The sequence below is a fragment of the Asterias amurensis genome, chromosome 1 (genome assembly GCF_032118995.1).
Source record: "Asterias amurensis chromosome 1, ASM3211899v1".
Classification (NCBI taxonomy): domain Eukaryota; kingdom Metazoa; phylum Echinodermata; class Asteroidea; order Forcipulatida; family Asteriidae; genus Asterias; species Asterias amurensis.
The window spans coordinates 16,086,302-16,111,604 of NC_092648.1; the positions used below are offsets into that span (position 1 = coordinate 16,086,302).

The window sequence follows — 25,303 nt, forward strand, 5'->3', positions numbered from 1 at the left end:
AGGTACTAGCCCCGGGGTGAAAATCCAATCATGCAATCTACCTATCAGCAACTAAACAGCCCTCTCCTAAAAACTTGTTCCCCTCAGCGGCTTAGAGGGTTCAACCGATTGTCTTGAAGAAATAACAAGACAGAGGGTCCAATCTATTCGACTGGGTTTTGGTGTCCCCCCCCCCCCACCTAAAAGAAGGACCAAGTACTGTGTGGGCATCCAACAGGGGACGGCCGGGGGATGGACCGGCTTAATCCTGGTGGCTTTCTGCGCCTTTTGTCTGCTTAAGTACACTGCAACAGGTCCACAAGAGCAGCCCAAATTGCAGGGTTGAGGCATATAATGCCAGGCTTAAGCAATGGCCTGTATGTTTGATCAGCCGTTAATCTGTTACGCTATGCTAGCCGATCCACACCACCGTGGTTCTTAATGGACAGGTAACAATTGAGCAGTCGGGAAGGTAAGGTCCTGACAAATAGTTGACCGTTTGCCGAAGCTGTTGTCATGAAAATTCGATTTAAGGCTTAGACCTCTTTGGTGAGGGTTTTGAAGAGGGGGGTCGGGGATAGTGAGCTCCTACCTCTAAACAAGCACTTGAGACCCCATTGGCCGAGGATTTTCTTACCCCTAGAGTGTTCTTCACACGCCCCATCTCATTCTTTCACTTACTTTTCTGGTACTAATGTGCATATTTTGGTAAATTTGTGGGTGTGTGTGTGTGTGTTTGTGTGTGAACGATGCTTTTGCCGCACCAGTAAAACTCTCTCATATCGCGGTGTTGTTTTTGCCGTGTCGGATAATATTTTCCGAAAGGATTATGGAATTATTTACACAATGGATTCTGCCCAATATAAGACGCTCTGGGACAACACAATCCTATAGTACTCGGGACCTGTTTGTCACAAATGCAAATGATTCAGTGTTTGTGATATTGTGATACAGCATTTTTTTACTTATAGTATTGATGAAGCTTCGATTTGCGATTTTAAGTCGTAAAACGCATACAGCAAAATAAAATCAAGGCTGTAGTTTTCTCTGAAACCCTATAGAACTACCGGAATCAAATAAAAAATTATTTTTCGGAAACTCAAAAACCAGATGCAGAAAAATGAAGTTAATGTACGTATGTGCAGTTGGTCGTCCCCTCCCTAACCCTCTTGAGGTCGCCCCCCCCCCCCATTTTTTCACTTAAAGACACTGGACACCTTTGGTAATTGTCAAAGACCAGTCTTCTCGCTTGGTGTCCTATCTCAACATAATGCACAAAATATCAACTGTGAAAATTTGAACTCATTTGGTCGTCAAAGTTGCGAGATAATAATGTAAGAAAAAAACACCATTGCCACACGAAGTTGTGTGCTTTAAGATGCTTGATTCCGGGACCTCAAAATCTAATTATGAGGTCTTAAAAATCAAACTAAAATATTTTAGTGGCAAATTTACTTCTTTCTCGAAAACTACGTTTTTCTTCAGAGGGAGACGTTTCTCACAATGATTTATACCATAAACAGCTCTCCATTACTCGTTACCAAGTAAGGTTTTATGCCAACAATTATTTTCAGTAATATTACCAATAGTGTCCAGTGCCGTTTATACATTTTTCCCTTTTTTTTTTTTTTTCCTTTATACATTTTTTTTTCAAGAAGACAAATTGTCTGTATATTTCTCACTAAACTTGATAATCTTTTAATAACTTGTAACTACATAGTCAGTAGTAGTAGTGAAAGAAATAAAAAGTAAAATGGCCCTCATCAGCCTCCTTTTTAGAAAAAAAACCCGGACGATCAACTGGTATTTCTCTTTACTTGACCTTAGGTCCCGATAACTAAAGACTTGGTTTTGGCTTTGAGCATCAAGTGATAAAACTTGTAGAATTTGTAGAGTTGTTTGTTAGAAGGTACGTTTTGGAATTTCGTTTCAAACATTTTTTTTTTAAATGTGTCTCTTAGGGGAACTTATTCGTTACTTTAAAAGGCACAGGACACCTTTGGTAAATGTCAAATGCCAGCTCTTGGTGTATCCCAACATTAAGTAAGTGACCTTTCTGTGAAAATGTTGACTCGATATTGGTCATCAAAGTTGTAAGAAAATAATGAAAGAAATAAACACCCTTGCATTGTGTGCTTATATGCATAATAAAAGGTTTCCAGCTGAAGTATTTTATTATCTGAGTGAGAAATTACCTCTTTCAGAAAAACTACGTTACTTCAGAGGGAGCTTCTCATAATGTTTGATACTATCAACAGCTCCGCAATGCTCGTTACAAAGTAAGGTTTAAAAAAGTAAAAGTAATGCTAAAAATTGGTTTTGTGTAATTACCAGTAGTGTCCAGTGCCTTTAAGTGGTGTAAGTTTTAACATGCAATCCATATAAAAACACATTGCGCTCTAAGCGCCAAACTCTGACAATCGATACCTATATTTGAACTGGCATCTAATTAACGTTGGGTAAACTCTATTTTGTCGTCACTATCAATTAAAGCGACTTTTACAACCGGTAACAACATTATTAATCATAGAAGTATAGGATCTTCCAACATGGTTAGTTTCGTGTCATGTTGGGCATAGTGTATCTCCTAATTCATGACTGTCACCGTACCACGTTTCTAATTATGTTTCGTGTGTATACAGTAGTGTGATGAAAGAATGTTATAGATTGGTTGACTGGTTTCTAGTCATTAATGCTCTTCACAATCAACCAAAAATCCGATTACCTCATTATCAATATATTTACTGTTCCCGTTTTGAATTGGGTATGTTGTATTGTCAGGAATTAAGTGGCGTTATTGTCCCTAGCATCGATTACCCCCAAAGTGGGGGACCCTTTTCTCCCCAAACTGTACATCACAAAGTTTATTAGTGGGTGATTAGGACGTCCTGTGGTAGTCTTTTTAGCTTGGTTTATAAGGTCCATCATCAGTGATGATGAGGAGATTACATTGTATTGTATCATCATAATGTAAACACTTAGCAAACTACATGTATTCCCTCCTTCTAATCCTCACAAAATCTTCTTCTCTAGCTGCGGTTTTTTTATCCGCATTCTGGCATTTCACTTTTCACGAGGGTGGTTTTATGCAGTGTTGTTCACTGTGAACAACGAATGCTTTATAGAGGTCATCCGTCGTAAGCTGATCAACCTCTTCGACGAAGGGGAAAAGTCAATCGAACGATCCTGTACACAATGTTAAAGCCGAGAAGCTATTAGTTTCATTATTAGACGATTATGGGCAAGGGGTGAGACATTGCCCCCTACCACCCCACCCCCACAACCAGCCTTAATATATGACTTAATTGGATGGTAACACATAACTCTCTCTCTCCATGCTCTCTCTAGTCGACCGAGGTTGGAATCATGTTGAGATTTGCACATTCTTGTATATCCCTCATTAAGTTGGGTAGATCACTTGGAAGCACCCTGGTGTCCCTGGCAACAACATCTGTATGGCTGAGCTTGTGTCTTTCCCTATTTCTCCTTCCATGTTTTGGTGACCAAGTGATAAGCTGAGAGACAGGTTCCTGCTATAGACGCTTTTGTATTTAAGTGGATAGTTTGATACATTGCTTGGTTCAGTGTTTGTCATTATGTTGACCCCAGAAGCATTACGTAGCATCCATTTTCTCGTCTAGTTCCCCTGTGACTGTCCATGTATACCTAGATACAAAGCTACATACGCGAATTGCTAACACTGAAGGCCTTTAAGATATCTGCCGAATCTAACTGCCCATTGCATGGAGACTATAAAGGGACACTTTGTAACGCTGGGTGGCAGCAGATGTAAATTTCATTTGTTTATGTAGTTTTTAGGATCATGTGTACCTTCCAAGAACAATGGATTGAACAGGGTTCAATTTCACAAAGATAGTCCTATTTTAGGACTAGTCTTGGGAGTTCTAACTCCAGATAAGATAAAAGAGAAGATTAAACATTATTGTCATGATAAAATAAACATGAAATTTGTCTTCCTTGTATAAGGAGAAACATAGAAGAGAGGCATAACAACAATAGACAAGAATAAAAACTACAATTTACAGAAATATACAAGTATAAATATTGAGGGCATGTAAAAAGTACAAAAAATATATATATAGTGTTAACTCTTTGTGAAATCCACCCCTGGTAAGCTTTCTGCGACACTATAAGGTAACCAAAAGTATCTCATTTGTTTTCAATTCGAGTATCTAAAAAAAATTAGACTCGGACTTTGGTGTCTCATTTCCTAAACGTGACTGGACGATAGAGGGCACCATTTCTTTGCGCAATAGTAGCCAACCAGATCACGTTATATATGATTTGTGCCCCGCGATTGAATGGCATGAATGACAAACTTCGAATGCATTAGTATACCTCCACAAAGTTTAAATAATTATTGAATTGAAATTATCATGGCCAGTAGAAGGCGATTCAAAAACGCGTTGTTTACGAGCACTTTCAAGGTCATAGATGAAGGCTGGGTTCGTTCGCGAACAAACGATGGGCACTAATACTAAATCGATACAAGTACCTTTGGTGTGATTTTGGGGAAAGGTCAACTTGTGAATAGATGTAGTAACATGTACTTATACTATAATATGTATGCGGTGTTCATTATTCATACAGCTCGTCATAGTTTAACTCGACGTTTAGATAGTGCTGATTGCGCCAATGATTGTACATGCCTCTCCCGCTCATGCTGATAGGTGTGTGCCAGACATTTTAAGACGCTACTGGCGGGAGCAGACATAACGGTCCTTTTTTGCGGCTCAGCTCTGAGCGTGTGCACACACATGCTCAGTATTGCACGCGCGAGAACTGTAAAAAGCTTTTTATGGTAATTTGTTTTTATAGTATTTACGAATAATACGCCTCTCTTAATATTTATGCATGACGTCATAATTCTTACCCAAAATGAGGCCATAGGCGCACGTCCGCCACCACTTGCAGTGGCTGCACCTATGGCCTCGTTTTGGGTTAGAATATTGTGACGTACTCCTGCATATATTAATAGAGGCGTATATGGCCCTACATAGGGCATGTCTTACTCCGAACAAAGTACTAGAAAACACCTAATGCCCACAAATTAATTTAAATGCTATGTATCAACGTCATCGATCAGACCTTACGATTTTATGGTTAGCTTGGGATAATGGGTTGGAAACATCTAGTAGTTAAGAATCAAACTCACCCGGCCCTTGAACTGATGCCACGAAAAAACTGAATTGACGCATGAATACAAATCTATATGCTGTTTTTTTACTTCAAACCTCGGGTGTAACACAATTAAGATCATCAGCTGCTTTGAAGCACAACATGTTCAACTTTTGCAAACCCTTTGTGTGGAAGGCTGGGCGATTTTCAAATTCCAACCAAATCGTAATCAAATTTACCATTAGAATTGTGTTACTGTATAATTACTTTGCAATTAGCCCAAAGAGCGGTTATCTCTACGTTCCCACGATTGTGCACGGTGTTTATAGGCTAGGTTCACAAGAAAGCTCACGTAGGCCCACTCAAATGTTGGTATCATGCTGCAGTGACTGATACCGGGTCATTCCCATTACGAACTCAATTTTGTTATTTATAAGAGTTGTCTATCTTCTGAATTTGTTATTCATTTTTTACGACAAAGAAGATCGTAAATATTGACTCCACTGGCACACAGGTTGTGGGTTCGAATCCCCTAGCTAACTGCTGATTTCACAATGAATATAGAAAAACGTACTGTCGTCTAGTTACTGCATCACAATTTCTAGACTTGTGCAATTCATGATGACGTTATGGGAGTTTTGTGGGAGTTTGCCGAGGTCCCTTGATGGGAAGGTTTCAAACAAACAAACAAACAAACAAACAAACAAACAAACAAACAAACAAACAAACAACAGACAGACAGACAGACAGACTGACAGACAGACATACAGACAGACAGACAGACAGACAAACAGACAGACAGACAGACAGACAGACAGACAGACAGACAGACAAACAAACTAAAAAACAAACAAACAAACAAACAAACAAACAAACAAACAAACAGACAAACACTATATGCTGCCTCTCAATTAGTGTTTCTTCTCCACCGCAGTCGACCACTCGGATCACAACCCCCTCCCCGCCCGCAGTCGACCACTCGGATCACAACCCCCTCCCCGCCCGCAGTCGACCACTCGGATCACAACCCCCTCGATCCCCGCCCGCAGTCGACCACTCGGATCACAACCCCCTCCCCGCCCGCAGTCGACCACTCGGATCACAACCCCCTCCCCGCCCGCAGTCGACCACTCGGATCACAACCCCCTCCCCGCCCGCAGTCGAACACGGATCACAACCCCCTCGATCCCCGCCCGCAGTCGACCACTCGGATCACAACCCCCTCCCCGCCCGCAGTCGACCACTCGGATCACAACCCCCTCCCCGCCCGCAGTCGAACACGGATCACAACCCCCTCGATCCCCGCCCGCAGTCGACCACTCGGATCACAACCCCCTCCCCGCCCGCAGTTGACCACTCGGATCACAACCCCCTCCCCGCCCGCATTTTCTGTACATCCAAATTCCCACTCACTGTCGTAGTGCTTTTCAATGAGGATTTTTTCCTTCTAAATCGATTCAAAAAGGGGAGTTCTGAAAAATAAGGAATATTTTCGAGGTTGGCAATTCTATACTACGTCAGAAGCAAATTGCTCCCCGTCCAAACACCATTCCATCACGCAGGTCTACGTCCTTAGTATTCATTATGAAGCATGACTCTTATCACCTTTTGCACTAGAAATACACAGAAGGTATAGAGGCTATACCGCAATATTTCAAACTCTACCTCATATTGCAATCAAGAACTTTGGTTGTATTGGAGTCTACTTCTTTATAGTTAAGAAAAGTGAGCGTGGAGGTTTTTGCAATATGAATGGAGAAATTCCATTGGGCTATGTTATGTAGCAGGTTCAACCGACTAATACAAGCAACTAAATGGCTTAACTTGCTGAGTGTCTAAAATAACTTTGTAGATTTTCGAACCAGCAGCATTATTACAAGCCATATTTTGAAACAGAAAGTCGTGTAAAGGGCATGGTGTTCCCCCAGCCTTTTGTTCCATGACATCTTTATCCACCATGCCCCCAAATCCTCTTCTTGACTAAATTGCTAAGAGAAACACCCTAACTGCTGTTATCCTTGTTATTGCCACACACGGAAGAATTTGGGAGATAATCCGAAAAGTTAGACATAACGGTCCTTTTTTTGCGGCTCAGCTCTGAGCGTGCGCACACACATGCTCAGTATTGCACGCGCGAGAACTGTAAAAAGCTTTTTATGGTAATTTGTTTTTATAGTATTTACGAATAATACGCCTCTCTTAATATTTATGCATGACGTCATAATTCTTACCCAAAATGAGGCCATAGGCGCACGTCCGCCACCACTTGCAGTGGCTGCACCTATGGCCTCGTTTTGGGTTAGAATATTGTGACGTACTCCTGCATATATTAATAGAGGCGTATATGGCCCTACATAGGGCATGTCTTACTCCGAACAAAGTACTAGAAAACACCTAATGCCCACAAATTAATTTAAATGCTATGTATCAACGTCATCGATCAGACCTTACGATTTTATGGTTAGCTTGGGATAATGGGTTGGAAACATCTAGTAGTTAAGAATCAAACTCACCCGGCCCTTGAACTGATGCCACGAAAAAACTGAATTGACGCATGAATACAAATCTATATGCTGTTTTTTTACTTCAAACCTCGGGTGTAACACAATTAAGATCATCAGCTGCTTTGAAGCACAACATGTTCAACTTTTGCAAACCCTTTGTGTGGAAGGCTGGGCGATTTTCAAATTCCAACCAAATCGTAATCAAATTTACCATTAGAATTGTGTTACTGTATAATTACTTTGCAATTAGCCCAAAGAGCGGTTATCTCTACGTTCCCACGATTGTGCACGGTGTTTATAGGCTAGGTTCACAAGAAAGCTCACGTAGGCCCACTCAAATGTTGGTATCATGCTGCAGTGACTGATACCGGGTCATTCCCATTACGAACTCAATTTTGTTATTTATAAGAGTTGTCTATCTTCTGAATTTGTTATTCATTTTTTACGACAAAGAAGATCGTAAATATTGACTCCACTGGCACACAGGTTGTGGGTTCGAATCCCCTAGCTAACTGCTGATTTCACAATGAATATAGAAAAACGTACTGTCGTCTAGTTACTGCATCACAATTTCTAGACTTGTGCAATTCATGATGACGTTATGGGAGTTTTGTGGGAGTTTGCCGAGGTCCCTTGATGGGAAGGTTTCAAACAAACAAACAAACAAACAAACAAACAAACAAACAAACAAACAAACAAACAAACAAACAACAGACAGACAGACAGACTGACAGACAGACATACAGACAGACAGACAGACAGACAGACAGACAGACAGACAGACAGACAGACAGACAGACAGACAGACAAACAAACTAAAAAACAAACAAACAAACAAACAAACAAACAAACAAACAAACAGACAAACACTATATGCTGCCTCTCAATTAGTGTTTCTTCTCCACCGCAGTCGACCACTCGGATCACAACCCCCTCCCCGCCCGCAGTCGACCACTCGGATCACAACCCCCTCCCCGCCCGCAGTCGACCACTCGGATCACAACCCCCTCGATCCCCGCCCGCAGTCGAACACGGATCGCAACCCCCTCGATCCCCGCCCGCAGTCGACCACTCGGATCACAACCCCCTCCCCGCCCGCAGTCGACCACTCGGATCACAACCCCCTCCCCGCCCGCAGTCGAACACGGATCACAACCCCCTCGATCCCCGCCCGCAGTCGACCACTCGGATCACAACCCCCTCCCCGCCCGCAGTCGACCACTCGGATCACAACCCCCTCCCCGCCCGCAGTCGAACACGGATCACAACCCCCTCGATCCCCGCCCGCAGTCGACCACTCGGATCACAACCCCCTCCCCGCCCGCAGTTGACCACTCGGATCACAACCCCCTCCCCGCCCGCATTTTCTGTACATCCAAATTCCCACTCACTGTCGTAGTGCTTTTCAATGAGGATTTTTTCCTTCTAAATCGATTCAAAAAGGGGAGTTCTGAAAAATAAGGAATATTTTCGAGGTTGGCAATTCTATACTACGTCAGAAGCAAATTGCTCCCCGTCCAAACACCATTCCATCACGCAGGTCTACGTCCTTAGTATTCATTATGAAGCATGACTCTTATCACCTTTTGCACTAGAAATACACAGAAGGTATAGAGGCTATACCGCAATATTTCAAACTCTACCTCATATTGCAATCAAGAACTTTGGTTGTATTGGAGTCTACTTCTTTATAGTTAAGAAAAGTGAGCGTGGAGGTTTTTGCAATATGAATGGAGAAATTCCATTGGGCTATGTTATGTAGCAGGTTCAACCGACTAATACAAGCAACTAAATGGCTTAACTTGCTGAGTGTCTAAAATAACTTTGTAGATTTTCGAACCAGCAGCATTATTACAAGCCATATTTTGAAACAGAAAGTCGTGTAAAGGGCATGGTGTTCCCCCAGCCTTTTGTTCCATGACATCTTTATCCACCATGCCCCCAAATCCTCTTCTTGACTAAATTGCTAAGAGAAACACCCTAACTGCTGTTATCCTTGTTATTGCCACACACGGAAGAATTTGGGAGATAATCCGAAAAGTTAGACATAACGGTCCTTTTTTGCGGCTCAGCTCTGAGCGTGCGCACACACATGCTCAGTATTGCACGCGCGAGAACTGTAAAAAGCTTTTTATGGTAATTTGTTTTTATAGTATTTACGAATAATACGCCTCTCTTAATATTTATGCATGACGTCATAATTCTTACCCAAAATGAGGCCATAGGCGCACGTCTGCCACCACTTGCAGTGGCTGCACCTATGGCCTCGTTTTGGGTTAGAATATTGTGACGTACTCCTGCATATATTAATAGAGGCGTTTATGGCCCTACATAGGGCATGTCTTACTCCGAACAAAGTACTAGAAAACACCTAATGCCCACAAATTAATTTAAATGCTATGTATCAACGTCATCGATCAGACCTTACGATTTTATGGTTAGCTTGGGATAATGGGTTGGAAACATCTAGTAGTTAAGAATCAAACTCACCCGGCCCTTGAACTGATGCCACGAAAAAACTGAATTGACGCATGAATACAAATCTATATGCTGTTTTTTTACTTCAAACCTCGGGTGTAACACAATTAAGATCATCAGCTGCTTTGAAGCACAACATGTTCAACTTTTGCAAACCCTTTGTGTGGAAGGCTGGGCGATTTTCAAACTCCAACCAAATCGTAATCAAATTTACCATTAGAATTGTGTTACTGTATAATTACTTTGCAATTAGCCCAAAGAGCGGTTATCTCTACGTTCCCACGATTGTGCACGGTGTTTATAGGCTAGGTTCACAAGAAAGCTCACGTAGGCCCACTCAAATGTTGGTATCATGCTGCAGTGACTGATACCGGGTCATTCCCATTACGAACTCAATTTTGTTATTTATAAGAGTTGTCTATCTTCTGAATTTGTTATTCATTTTTTACGACAAAGAAGATCGTAAATATTGACTCCACTGGCACACAGGTTGTGGGTTCGAATCCCCTAGCTAACTGCTGATTTCACAATGAATATAGAAAAACGTACTGTCGTCTAGTTACTGCATCACAATTTCTAGACTTGTGCAATTCATGATGACGTTATGCGAGTTTTGTGGGAGTTTGCCGAGGTCCCTTGATGGGAAGGTTTCAAACAAACAAACAAACAAACAAACAAACAACAGACAGACAGACAGACTGACAGACAGACATACAGACAGACAGACAGACAGACAGACAGACAGACAGACAGACAGACAGACAGACAGACAGACAGACAGACAGACAAACAAACTAAAAAACAAACAAACAAACAAACAAACAAACAAACAGACAAACACTATATGCTGCCTCTCAATTAGTGTTTCTTCTCCACCGCAGTCGACCACTCGGATCACAACCCCCTCGATCCCCGCCCGCAGTCGACCACTCGGATCACAACCCCCTCCCCGCCCGCAGTCGACCACTCGGATCACAACCCCCTCGATCCCCGCCCGCAGTCGAACACGGATCGCAACCCCCTCGATCCCCGCCCGCAGTCGACCACTCGGATCACAACCCCCTCCCCGCCCGCAGTCGACCACTCGGATCACAACCCCCTCCCCGCCCGCAGTCGAACACGGATCACAACCCCCTCGATCCCCGCCCGCAGTCGACCACTCGGATCACAACCCCCTCCCCGCCCGCAGTCGACCACTCGGATCACAACCCCCTCCCCGCCCGCAGTCGAACACGGATCACAACCCCCTCGATCCCCGCCCGCAGTCGACCACTCGGATCACAACCCCCTCCCCGCCCGCAGTTGACCACTCGGATCACAACCCCCTCCCCGCCCGCATTTTCTGTACATCCAAATTCCCACTCACTGTCGTAGTGCTTTTCAATGAGGATTTTTTCCTTCTAAATCGATTCAAAAAGGGGAGTTCTGAAAAATAAGGAATATTTTCGAGGTTGGCAATTCTATACTACGTCAGAAGCAAATTGCTCCCCGTCCAAACACCATTCCATTACGCAGGTCTACGTCCTTAGTATTCATTATGAAGCATGACTCTTATCACCTTTTGCACTAGAAATACACAGAAGGTATAGAGGCTATACCGCAATATTTCAAACTCTACCTCATATTGCAATCAAGAACTTTGGTTGTATTGGAGTCTACTTCTTTATAGTTAAGAAAAGTGAGCGTGGAGGTTTTTGCAATATGAATGGAGAAATTCCATTGGGCTATGTTATGTAGCAGGTTCAACCGACTAATACAAGCAACTAAATGGCTTAACTTGCTGAGTGTCTAAAATAACTTTGTAGATTTTCGAACCAGCAGCATTATTACAAGCCATATTTTGAAACAGAAAGTCGTGTAAAGGGCATGGTGTTCCCCCAGCCTTTTGTTCCATGACATCTTTATCCACCATGCCCCCCAAATCCTCTTCTTGACTAAATTGCTAAGAGAAACACCCTAACTGCTGTTATCCTTGTTATTGCCACACACGGAAGAATTTGGGAGATAATCCGAAAAGTTAACAAATCCCGTTGATTCCACTCTCGACAGTCGAGAAAAACAAGTTTAAGAGGCACTTGGTCCTGTGTGAGGAGACCACCTAGGACTGAACACCCCTTTTTGCTGTACGGGTAAACTGATCAGGAACTATACTGAACAAGTCGGTTTGTATATATACACGGTGGGCCCTTTCTTCTCGTTCATAATGCACTGAATGTCTCGCTAGCAAACTCCTTTGTGGCTGTTAGCAGATTTACCCGCGGCAAACAAACTAATGCCCTTTTGCCTGTGTCTTAAATCACGCCTGGGGCTGGCTTCTTACAGAAAAGCATCCGATTTGCGTTGTTAGGTTGTTACCCACCTTCATCACAGCAACACGAGCTGGATGGAATGAGAGAGATAGTGAAAACTTAACAAGGGCCACCGACCAACAACAAAAAGGCTTCGCTTAAAGGCACTGGACACCTATGTTAATTGTCAAAGACCAGTGTTTCTCACTTGATGTATCCCATCATGCATAAAATAACAAATATGTGAAAATTTTGACTCAATTGGTCATCGAAGTTGCAACAGAGTAATGAAATAAAAAACACCCTTGCTGCACAATAACTTGTAAGCTTTCAGACATCTAGTAAAAGGCTTCAGCTGAAGTCTTAATTTTTTAATGAGAAATTACCTCTTTCTCAAAAAACTGTGTTACTTCAGAGGGAAACCTTTTTTCACAATGTTTTGTATATGGTTTTACACTACCAACAGTTTTCCATTGCTCGTTACCAAGTAAGTTGTTATGCTTACAATTATTTTTAGTAATTACCAATAGTGTCCAGTTGCTCTAAGTCCGAGAGCTCGATATCGACGGACAGGCTTGTTTATCTAGGCTGTCCGCAGAAGGCTCGTCACCGGTCAAGCAAACGCCGTCAACTGCCCGGATCAAAAGGCCGAGCACCCATCGGTGCGGTAAGGCGGAAAATAAGGACATGATATTTAGTGATGTACGCTGGTTTTGCTTCATTCAGAGTGTGCATTCTGGTAGAATGTCGACTGATGGAGACCGGATTGGGTATGAAAGGTCACGATGTACAGTCTTTGTGTGTGCTGTGAGATTCACATGTTGGTTGCTCACCTACAAGAAATAACATCCGTTTGGGAAATCTAATCATAGTCGGTAAAGTAGACATGCAGTGAATCCTGAATCTATAGGACGGTTCATGCTCATATAAAAGGAGCTGCGTCTGGGAAAATTCACGCCCGAAAGTCCCCACCCTCAAGAGTAAAACATATATTAGTCACAAGACGTTCGGCAGCTTGGACCAGACATAATAAGTACAACAACTTGTCATCTAGCTTCAATAAACGAACATAAGTAGCCAAAATTGATTGAAAAATATTCAATCAATTAAGCCATTTTTGATACTGTTTGTATCCTGTACCGTTTGTATTCGATAATGTACAAACGAAACACATCATTTATACTACAGGTAGAAGCCATTCTACCATCTCAGACTTAAGTTTCTGAAATCAACGGAAGATGAGAATGGAATTTTATGAACAAATCAATAGAGGGCGCCACGCGAGTGCGGTCTGTATCTTGAAAGTGTTGACATTCATACCGCCATATCTTTACCACTTTAATCATTTGACTTAAAGTGGCATCCACAGGTTGTCTGCCACTAGTATTAAAGTGCGCCCTCAGTACCTTCCTCACGCCAGAGTAGTAGAACCCTGAATATATTCTGACGTCACACTTCGAGGCTCGTGAATAACGGATAAAGACAGATGCCCAGTCTTGAGAGTAGAAGTAGTCATAAAAACAAGTGAGGGCGCAAGGCAGGTTTCACGCTTTTTCTTTAAAATGTAATGTTAATTAAACCAGCCTTTATCCTGTCCGTACTTGTGACGTAATGTTATTGTAGGCCACGCCCTTTTTACACATAATGGCCCAAGTGCATTGAGCTAGTTATATAAGGAACGGCATTCTTCAAAAATTTAAACTTTCTGTCATCATAACAACTATTGAAGGGTTGCAATTTTTGGCCAAACACGAATTCTGTACAAACCGTTCCAAGTATGGTGTGTGCAGACTTTATTAATGACACGACCTTAGCCGTCATTGCGGCAAGGTAACACCAGAGTCTGCATACATCTTTGTAGACCCGGAACTGATGACCAGTCTGTGTTTCTTTTACTGTTTAGACGGTTTTGTTCATTGACCAGACGGATGATTTTGACCAGACGTATTAATTTGACCAAACTGCCATCTTAACCAAACGAGTAGTTTAGTGATAAAGGTAATAGTTTGTCGAATGATTGACAAGTTTCTTAGTCAAATAAATAACTTAAGGTTATGTGTACAGTTATTAATTATTATCACGATTGTCTTATGTCGGTAAACAGAACACTCGTTCGACCCCTTCATTGATCGCATCTGAAATTTTTACTACGAATCTATTTTTGAAAACTGCGTATAGGTTTTAATAGATTATTGAATAATTCATATTGTGTGTGTCACTTTAGGCTATCGTGTTACTCAGACTCCTACCGAAAATCGCACACTGGGGGAAATGGGTTGACATTCCAGATAATGTCATTCAAGAGTCAACCATTACTTTTTTCTCACCTTTTACGGTTTACACATACTACGAACAGACGAGAGTTGGACACGTATTTCCCGCCCCCTAAAAGGAGAGATTCATTGTTTATTTATCACACTGAGTTTTGAAGTATCATCTGCCAGATGTGTACACTTGGTTGTGCCGAGTTTGAAGGCACAGGACGAGTTGGGTAATGGTCATAATAGCCCAGTATTCTCACTTGGAGTATCCCAACATACTGCATAAAATAGCAAACCTGTGAAAATTTTGGGCTCCATTGGTCATCGAATTTGCAAGAGAATAATGATAGAAGAAACACCCTTGTTGCATTATAACTTTGTGTGCTTCAGATGCATAATATTTGAAAGTCTTCGGCTGAAGTATTTTCTTATTTGGGTGAGAAATTACCTCTACCCAAAAACTACGTTACTTCAGAGGGAGCCGTTTTCTCACAATGTTTTATACTAAGCAACTGCTCGTACTACCAAGTTAGTTTTTATGTTGAGTAATTACAAATAGTCGTGTCCAGTGCCTTTAAAGTCTCATCTGCCAGATGTGAACAAGTGGTTTTGCTTGAGTTGAAAGTGGCGGGAATCTAATTGGGCACGTGGGTCAAATGAATGAGTCAGTGTGCAATTACTGACCACGCAAAGTCGTTTATGCGTGGACGGGACTTGCATTAGAAGAAGACACCTTTGTTTTTATTTCAGTTTGAACTGATGGCCACGGGTTGTTGATATACAGGTCACTCTGTTGATGCCCTTTAAGATGGGCTTTACCAATTGCAGAAGTGTATAAATGGTGATTGGTCGAAACCCTCCCAAATTGATTTTTTTTTTTCGATTAGTTCGTACGGAAATTCCGGGGATTATAGAAAATTCAGGTCTTACTCCTAAGATGCTTAAACAAACACACTCTAAGAGTACACATCATTTGTGATGGAGTTTAAATTTCCGCTTGTCAGTTTTGAAATAAAGCTATCACAGAGAGGCATGACTTCCTTAGGAATTAACGTTATAGGATTTACAACAATACACCCTGCTTAGTTTACTATCCAATCCTTGAAGTTGAAAGCATATCAATTTGTGACAAACATGATTGAAACAATGACATCAGGTTCTCGTAGCTAAATCATAAACAAATTAATGCAATTGTTAGCCTTCGAGAAAGACTCTGCTAAGGTCGAAACGTCAGGCCATCAACTATTTGTTGACTATACCATAAGTCCTTTTGGCTAGGCAGTTTGCAATAGCTAATTCTATTTTCACAATCTGACTCTGGGCTTGTAAAGTAGCTTGTAATTCATGATGTCATTGTTCCTGGAAGTTAATCTGGATAACTGTCAAAACTGCATTAACTTATGAAGGTTAATGGTGTTTACAGTCCTGTGGGGTGTGGTACAAAAATATGGAAACCCACATATTTTGACAACAGTTTCCATCTACTGTTTAATAAATGCCATTGAATTTTATTAACATTTTGATCTTTAAACCTAAGTGACAACAAATGATTGCGAATGGTGTGTTTTTTTTCTTCTTTTTTTCTTCGTTTCGTAGTGGCATGGTGTGCATATTTCTTGTGGTAAACATGACAAATATATTTTACTTTACCACGTTCACTAGAAATGACACGTGCATTTGTACATTTTATCAGCTTTAAATTCAAACTAATGCATTAAACAAATTCATTCTGTTTGTATAAAATCCATGCAACATAATATGGAAAGGTAAATACCTTGCACAATTGCTATGATGATACTAAAGAAATGCACGAGAAGGAAAAAGACGCAACAATCATTGTTCTAAAGTGTGGTGTTTTTGTTTTCAAGTTAAGTCAAATTGAGCTCAGTCAAGCAGACGGAATAAAGCCATTCATGAACCAACATGTTTGTCACATGACATTGTTAAGCCACCATACGTCATTGGGGGTGAGGTGGGGGGGGGGGTAAGTGTAACTTTCAGTGTATCGGTGTGGCATGTTATCGATCCTTATTATTATTTCCAATACATGAGCAGTGGTGTATTCTTTAGATTCAATCTGTGTGGTACTAAACCTAAGCTATGTTTGTTTTATCTTGCAACATACTTTACTTTCGGTTTGTATTTATATAGGCTACACGTTATTTGACCCAGCTCATTATTATGCATGATTCATGTTCTTCTCTGTTACATAAACCAACCTATCCGGGAATTAAATTATGTGTAGGCCTACCCGCTACACACTAAAGACGCTGGACACTATTGGTAATTATCCAAGACCAGTCTTCCCACTTGGTGTATCTCAACATATGCATAAAATAACAAACCTGTGAAAATCTGAGCTCAATTGGTCGTCGGAGTTGCGAGATAAATATCAGAAGAAAAAAACACCCTTGTCACACGAAGTTGTGTGCTACCAGATGCTTTATTTCGAGACCTCAAACTCTAAATCTGAGGTCTAGAAATCAAAATCGTGGAAAATTACTTCTTTCTCGAAAACTACGTCACTTCAGAGGGAGCCGTTTCTCAGAATTTTTTATACTATTTTATTTATATTCTTCCCATTACTCGTTACACGGTGAGGTTTTATGCTAATAATTATTTTGAGTAATTACCAATAGTATCCACTGCCTTTAAATAACTACAACAATTATAATTCAACCAAACGTATAATATATTAATGTTTCACCAATGTTGTTAATGTTTTGCAACACTAAGACCCCTTTGCATATGACGTCATCACTGCCGCGCCACGGTGAAGCCATTTTGTTGTTTTGTGTTAATAACAGCCGTAATAACATGTTGCAATCACAGTAACATGTTGTAATCAAGAACAGCGGGTAGCCGCATATAGCATTATTTGAAATTGATTCATATACTATACCTACAAAATGTTTGTTAAATACGTTTGATTTTGTAAGCCCTTTAAAGACAGTGGACACTATTGGTAATTACTCAAAACAATTATTATCATAAAACCTTTCTTGATTACGAGTATGGGAGAGATTGATGGTATAAAACATTGTGAGAAACAGCTCCCTCTGAAGAGACGTAGTTTTCGAAAAAAGAAGTAGTTTTCCCAAGTTTGATTTCGAGACCTCAGATTTAGAACTTGAGGTCTCGAAATCAAGCATCTGAAAGCACACAACTTCGTGCGAAAAGGGTGCTTTTTCTTTCTTTAATAACTTCGACGACCAATTGAGTTCAAATTTCCACAGGTTTGTTATTTTAAGCACATGTTGAGATATACCAACTGTGCAGGCTAGTTTTTGACCATTACCAATAGTGTCAAGTGTCTTTAAAACCAATGCGAAAACCAGTTTAAAATTTGTTTTAATAAATATATACACAGTAATACATACAGCAAAAGTTGTTTTCTCTATAATCAATTTCGGGCACAGAATGTATTAGACTCGATGCATTTTTTGCATCTGCATCGTACGGCACTCTGATAGACAAAGGTCCTGTTGACTCCCGGTAGGCAATCCGATAACTCCACACTACGAAGCTCTATTTCCTCGACCAAGCACATCTTGTGACTTGATGCTTTGTGCGGCGGTAGCAAAACTGGAACCTGCCAGACAAAATTGAGAAAACAAATATGACTGACTATGCTCATTGTAGAAAGTATAGGATTTGAAACTTTGCATGGTGGAAATACGTTATGGAAAGGTTTGTGGTAACACCATGTAATGATAATCTCTAACTGAGTTGGGTTGGTTCTGAAAAGAACCGTTGGTTTCAACTCGACGTTTCGATCAGTATGCTCTGATCGTCTTTTGGAGAAAGCTCATTATAGTTGATAAAGAGGGTGCAGCTGAACATTTAGCCCGCGCCCCTCCTTGTTTTTTTTTAACCGTGACAACGAACTCGATCTAAGGGTCTTAGTTTGTCACATTTTTAAAGTGGTTAGACTGCAGTACTTGGGTTCGATTCAGCTAGGAAAACCTCTGTTTTCACAATGACTAGAACTATTGTCGTCCTGTGAGTGGACCACAAATTGTTGTTTTTGATTTGTGCAATCATAAACCAATGTTTGTATGAGAGAGATTGGCTGTTGTCAGTTGATATCTCCTGGGAAGATTTGATGAGTTCCCTCATTCGGCAGATCATCTAATATTCATGAAATGATTATGACCAGGACTGTATAATTCCTTGTGGCTGTTTCTCACCTCAAACGACTGGCAGCGACCATAGCACCCTCTTGCCGGCACTATTTCGTCCATACATCCGGGCAGCTTAGCCTCATACTTTGTGTACTCCCGAACTCTGCAACTTACATCCAAAAAGGGCATGCTCTGTTCTTGGTAACGAGCGCCCTCAACGATGGTGCCAATGAGGAGAGCCAATGCAAAGAGAGGCAGGAACGTGGCAGTCCATCTGTGCCTCGCTTGAAACTTGAAGAACATCGTGCGACGTGTATGTCTGTAATGGAGGCATAATACACTCAGTTGTCATGTAACAGGTTTCTCTTGAAAGTCATTATGCACAAACCAAAACTACACTTAGTGCGACTGAACAGTGATTATACCTATATGAACCATCGAGTGACTAACTTTAAAAGTGTGTACAGTTTGGGGTTGAGCATCGTATACAGGTCTCGTGTAAATATAATTTAACAACTACTTCCTTATATGCACATTTTGACTTAATCAACATGTAGACGAACTCAATTATCTTGCGTGTCGGGGTTAATACCATTGCGAGTTTTGGTACTCGTGAATACCATAACTGCAATGGAGTTAGAACCCAAGAAAACACCAAAATACGATGTAAATAAAAAATTTCAACGTTTTTTACTTTCAAGAAAACATGCCCATCGAGCCCATAATAACTGTCTATAAGAAGACAGACTTGTAACATTTTAAGTTGTTGTTGGTTTTTTAAGTAAAATTAATGTTTAACCAGGTTCATCATAATTATAAAGAAGCCCATGCAACTTTTTCACCACTGGTGTACTAGTAATTAATCCAAATGAAGTTTACATTAAAATCTCCCTGGTCAAAATTCACTCAGATGTCATGTCGCAGAGGAGCCATACACATTTCTGGGTCAGACTCACTCGAAATCTGCGTCAAAATTACCAGATGTGTCAAACTGAGGTAGAATCCCATCCATTAACAAGTTCAATTCAATTCAATTCAATTCAATTCAAAAACTGTAATCATCCTCAATAGGCAATTACATCGGCTGGACAGCTCCATATAAAAACCTCAACAATTATGGCTAGTAGACAATATACAAATATTTAAAATTATAAAGATTATTTGACAAAATGAAAATAAGCAGAAATGTAAAAATGGTTGAAACCACAGCAATTATATACATTATACACTGCGAATATTGTACACTGTTAGAATTGGCATCAAGGGTGTTGTTAAATTATAGATACCCAAGAGAAAAATCAATATTTACATTAAAGGATTTCGGTACCTTTTCAAAATGTCCATAGATTTACATTAAATTTACAGGGTTTGAAGATAATGATAATGGAAAGCTTCCCTTCAAGTATGACTTACTGAGGTGCTGTAGTTTTTGAGAAATGAGTAAAACAATGTCATGCAGATTGTTTGTAGTGATTAAAATAATTTTCGTCTCATGAGACGAAAATAATTTTCATGACATTATTTTACTCATTTCACACAAAAAAACAGCACCTCAGCACGTAATATTTTCAGGGAAGCTTTCTACTGGCATTATCTTCAAACTGTGTAAGTTTAGTGTAAATCTGTGGACATTGTGTTTTTTTGTCCTACAGAAGTTACATAGACCCTTTAAAGGGTGTTAAAATAACACCATTGTAAACACATTTTTTGCAATGTATCCTATCATAAAGTCGCACGCCAAAATGAAGTCCTTACCTATGGTCGAATAAATCAATTTAAACATCGTAATTCACCGTGAACATATATTATAAACATCAGTTACTGCAAGTAATATTGTGAAGAAAAAAATATCGTTAGTTTGCAAAACTTAGCCCTCCGGTGTGGCATGTTAATCCGATGTTAGGCCGCAAGAAAGACGCTTCCCTATGGCACCCGTTGGCTCACTCAGCGACATCACCGGCTATACGTGATCCATATCAACAAGTTGATTAGTGTTGTCATATTCCGTGTTGTAATGAAGTAGAGACCCCTCCATTATTTCATGCCGAAATGGTACAAATATCCTTATTTCATCTCTCAAATTACCCGGGGTCACTATTTGAAATTTCATTAAATCAACTTACCGTTCCGCTTTAGCACCCGAAGGAAATAGAAGTTCTCGTTGGCGCAGGACGGACGTGTCTTTTAACGATCCAAATTGACTACATATATAAACGTTATTCGCACTAAATTCTTAAGATGGCGGAGAAAAGTGATATATACATTCATTTATTTCAGCAGCACGGCCGGTGATCTAAGTTGTGGGCGTGTACAGCGTCGAGCTATTGCCTTCTTATTATAACGCGAGGAGGCAGTGTTCCCCAGTGACCGTATCGTGGTGTCATTCGTGCGATTACCATCGCCCCAAGCTCACAGGAGAAGAGTTGCAAAACTTGAAGATTATACTCCCAGATATACAAAAAAACGTCTCATAGAGATATTCATAGTGAATAACAATGAGCATGAACCACCGCTATAATGTAATGATATGCAGCAGCAATCAGATTCATTTAAAGAAAAGGTCGGTGTTGTCTATGTTTTTTTTGTTTTTTTTTGTCCGGGTGCAAAAAAATCGAGGTGGCAACTCGGCCTATCATTACTGTTCCTTCACAACTCACTGGCAAGAGAGTTTGAATGAATAATGATAAATGACTGCGTTAATATTCCCTCTGGTGGGGTCGAGCAGGACATTGTGGTTTGAAAATTAGACACTCATGAAGCCGTTGGAACGTTAGTTAATCCGTCTCGATGTGGGATGGTCCACTCGTTTATCAGAAATGACGTGTTCTTTAAGCAATCTTTTCTCCCCATCAAAGTGATACATTACCATGGCAACCCTGCCTCCCACATGCCCGAAGACCATATTGATAGATGATATAGAGAGTTGACAGGCTGGGAGCGATGTGTTTGACGCTTGCAGCTACAAAAATGCAAGTAAATCGTGTGTGGCTCGTTCGGGGAAACTAAAGGAAAATTACGTCATTGGTTTGCAAGTTAGTGGATTACATTATTTTTTTATAGTTCAAAAAAATTTCTCTCATTTTCAATCAATGCAGGAGGAGTTTTTTAAGAAAAAGAAGGAAGGAAGAAGACAAGAAAATCAATTTTCCTTTTATAATGAAGAACATAATATTATATATTCAATCTCCCAGTTAAAATCTGTCAGGATTTGTTGTTTCACCTTTTCAGACCTTATCAGTACGGCAAATAAATATTGAAATGTTAGATTTGTAAGGTAGCCTAATTAAAATGCCTGCAAAATGTTATTTGGGATCAAAATGTCTCTAATGCGATAATAGACAGGTTGTTGTGTTAGTATTGATGTAGAATGAGAAACATATGACACAATGAGATATTGCTTCATGTACAATTATTTCAGTTGATCTAAACACTGAGCGACGTGCCGATATCTAATTACTTTCACCTTCCAGCAATCCAGAACACCTGCCTCATGTCTCCCCTTTCAGTATATACCTTATGCACAAGCCGTCATTTGAGTAAAGCGCCCTCATCTATAGAGGTCAAAAGGAGGTCACTCATTGGCCCATCCTATTTGCGCTGCGCGTCATAGATGTGTGTTTGCCAAAGTTGCGTCATCGATTTACATCTAAGATGGCGGCGTGATGACGTCAAAACATCAGGTCTGATAGACCTTATGCATTTTTTGACGTCATCCGAGTGGCGACATGAAGGGCCCAGTTTTCTTAGGTCACGTGATTGCTGGGAGGCGATTTTGCGGTCCAAAATGCAGTGCAACCCAACAAGATCAGTCTAGTGTCTAGTAATGCAAATAAATAAAAAATTAACGAAGAATTATTTCTAATGGGAAGTTGTTGCAACGCTCTCAGTACACAGCTCTGTCCCTGTAAGGGTTAGCCCGCCCTCCTTTGACCATGCATCGCAGGTACTAAACATTCTAGGTTTCCCTTCCGACCAAACAAACCGCATAGTCATACTCAGAATTGTTGTGTACGGTCATGAAATATGGCATGAGCACCCCCCCCCCCACACACACACATCCACTTTATTATATGACCTATTACCATCTATTTGTCAATCTCATTCATACAGTCCGTCAATTAAGAACCATTTACGAAAGCAAAGTGTGTACAAATCAAAAGAAAGTCGCTCTCTAACCTTTCTTGAAATGTTACAGTTGAACTATCTTTTTTAAGAATCAGCGAGGTTAACATAAAAAATAAGAAGGTCGATTGAAATCGATTATAAGTATCGATACGAAGAACCAGGCATTCATTATATGAATGGAAAAGATGTTTTAAAGGCACTTGACACTATTGGTAATTACTCCAAATAATTGTTAGCACGTAATTGGTAAAAAGCAAAGGAGAGCTGTTAATAGTAACAAAAACAGTTGTGAGAAACGGCTCCCTCTGTACGTAGTTTTTGAGAAAGAGGTAATTTCTCATAGTGAAATACTTAAGGCCTGAAGCCTTCTAGTATACTGTGCAAACAAGGGTGTTTTTTCTTCCATTATTCTCTTGCAACTTCGATGACCGGTTAAGTCAAACTTGTCACATGTTTGTTGTCCTATGCCGTGAGAATACTGGTCTTTGACAACTACCGAACGTGTCCAGTACCTTTAAAGAGAATGAGCCAAGGAGCTCATTCTTGTCTGATGTAGCTGCCACTTCACTTTGGTGATGAAGCGAATTGCCAGACCGCTTCAGAACGCAAGAGGACATGAACAGTTTCTGCTTGTGGGTCTTGAATTACCACAAAGTATCGATCCATGATGGCTAAACGTGTTTGGTAAACCTTTTAATGTAGGACGGGGTGACGGACATGAAGTTGACATGAAGGTGTGCATGGTTTATTTTTGTCTAGGATTTGTCTTGGGGTTTCGTTTTTCCTGAGGTTTTTCTGGATTGTTTGTTTGTCCGTTAGGTTGTTTGTTTTGATCATCTTCCCGTCAAGGGAACTCGGCAAACCCACACAATGGGTTTTAAACACCAAGCTAGCAACAGGTAATAAACTACAAACATTGGTTAACGTCTATGGATACGAATTGCAAAACAAATGATTCAAATACTAGACGACAGCACTGCGCATGGCTTGGTAGGATACGAACCCACAACCTTGGGTTCGGATGTTTCTACGTAAAACTGTTCCGGGTTGAATGCAGAGCTGTCTCAGACCTTGCTGTTTGCCAAACGGGAGTTACACAAGTTCAATCCATTAAGTTTCGTTAATGCATGACTTTCTGTTCCCGTTTCGTTGGGTACAGCAACAAACCTCAGGTGTATAAAGTGGGAAAGTGAGTGAGACCACTACCAGAAACACACTCGTTCTGACTTTTACGTGACATTGGACAGAAGTTAAAAGCAGGTGATGAACTTGTTGAAATATGAGGATGTGAAAATATCATAGTATCAACCTAAAGTTTTGTAAGCACATTGTTGATTATCTTTTTAAGAAAGTATTAAGAAAATCGGGTTCCACTGAGAAAATCTTGTTTTATGTGGCGGCACTTTGTGAACGTTTCCTAATTTTTACAGAGGGTATTGGTTTCACTGCTTGTAGACTAAAGAGTTTTAGAATGAAACTCTTCCAGGCACTGACACATTTGGTAATTACTCAAAAACAATTGTTAATATAAAAACTTACTTGGTAAAGAGCAATGGAAAGCCGTTTGATAGTATAAAACACTGTGAGAGACGTAGAAACGTAACGTAGTTTTTGAGATAATTTCTCACTCAAATAATAAAAGACTTCAGCTGAATCCTTTTATTATACATCTGAAAGCAAACAAAGTTGTGCAGCAAGGGCATTTTTTTTTTATTATTCTCTTGCAACTTCGACGACCAAATGGGCGAAAATTTTCACAGGTTTGTTATTTTATGCATATGTTGAGATACACCAAGTGAAAATACTGGTCTTTGACAATACCAAAGGTGTCCAGTGCCTCTAAAACTCAAACTGAACACCATCGACAACAAGTGAAATCTAAATGTATCACCCCCATCGAATCACTCAATGTAGAGCCACGCGGTCCTCAAAACCCGTCGATTTGTGCAGTTTCAAGAGATTTTAAAGTGAGCAGGAAAAAAGTTTGACGGTGACGGGGGATACCTGTTATTCGGTGTCACAGACGTGTTGTGAATCATACCCCGCTTGTTGACCATAATCATCATGGGTTGTCGGTGAATTGTTGGACATGATGAACCGGGCCCGTTGGTAATCAAGCGATCAATACGCTGGTTCCAAGCCAGTATCAGATTCTGACGCACAATGTGCAAGAACGTGCAAGTGTGCGATTTTGTAGATCCCGCCCCACTTGTGGTGGAGCGTATATTGCGTACATGGTTTAATAGAGTTAACTAAACACCCAGTAAAAAAGGTCAAAGGGTCCGATTGCGTATCATGTCGTCCACCTTTGGGCAATTAGGAGAGATGTAATTGCTCTTTTCTTTTTAGAATAGACGTTCTCCTCTATACTGGCGCAGCTGTTTACGCCAATATTTTGGATTAAT

At 40.6% G+C, this 25,303-nt stretch overlaps 1 protein-coding gene across 1 annotated transcript; it reads right to left on the bottom strand.

The window, feature by feature from the left end:
- Positions 1-17,882: 17,882 nt before the first annotated feature.
- LOC139944003 (glycoprotein hormone beta-5-like) lies at positions 17,883-21,035 on the bottom strand. The gene is made up of 3 exons (XM_071940933.1): positions 20,897-21,035; positions 18,840-19,092; positions 17,883-18,241 (listed from the first exon to the last, which is right to left on the bottom strand). Exons 2-3 carry the CDS (start codon positions 19,074-19,076, stop codon positions 18,053-18,055), a joined length of 426 nt encoding a protein of 141 aa, XP_071797034.1. The 5' UTR covers positions 19,077-19,092; positions 20,897-21,035; the 3' UTR covers positions 17,883-18,052.
- Between the last annotated feature and the right edge of the window lie 4,268 nt (positions 21,036-25,303).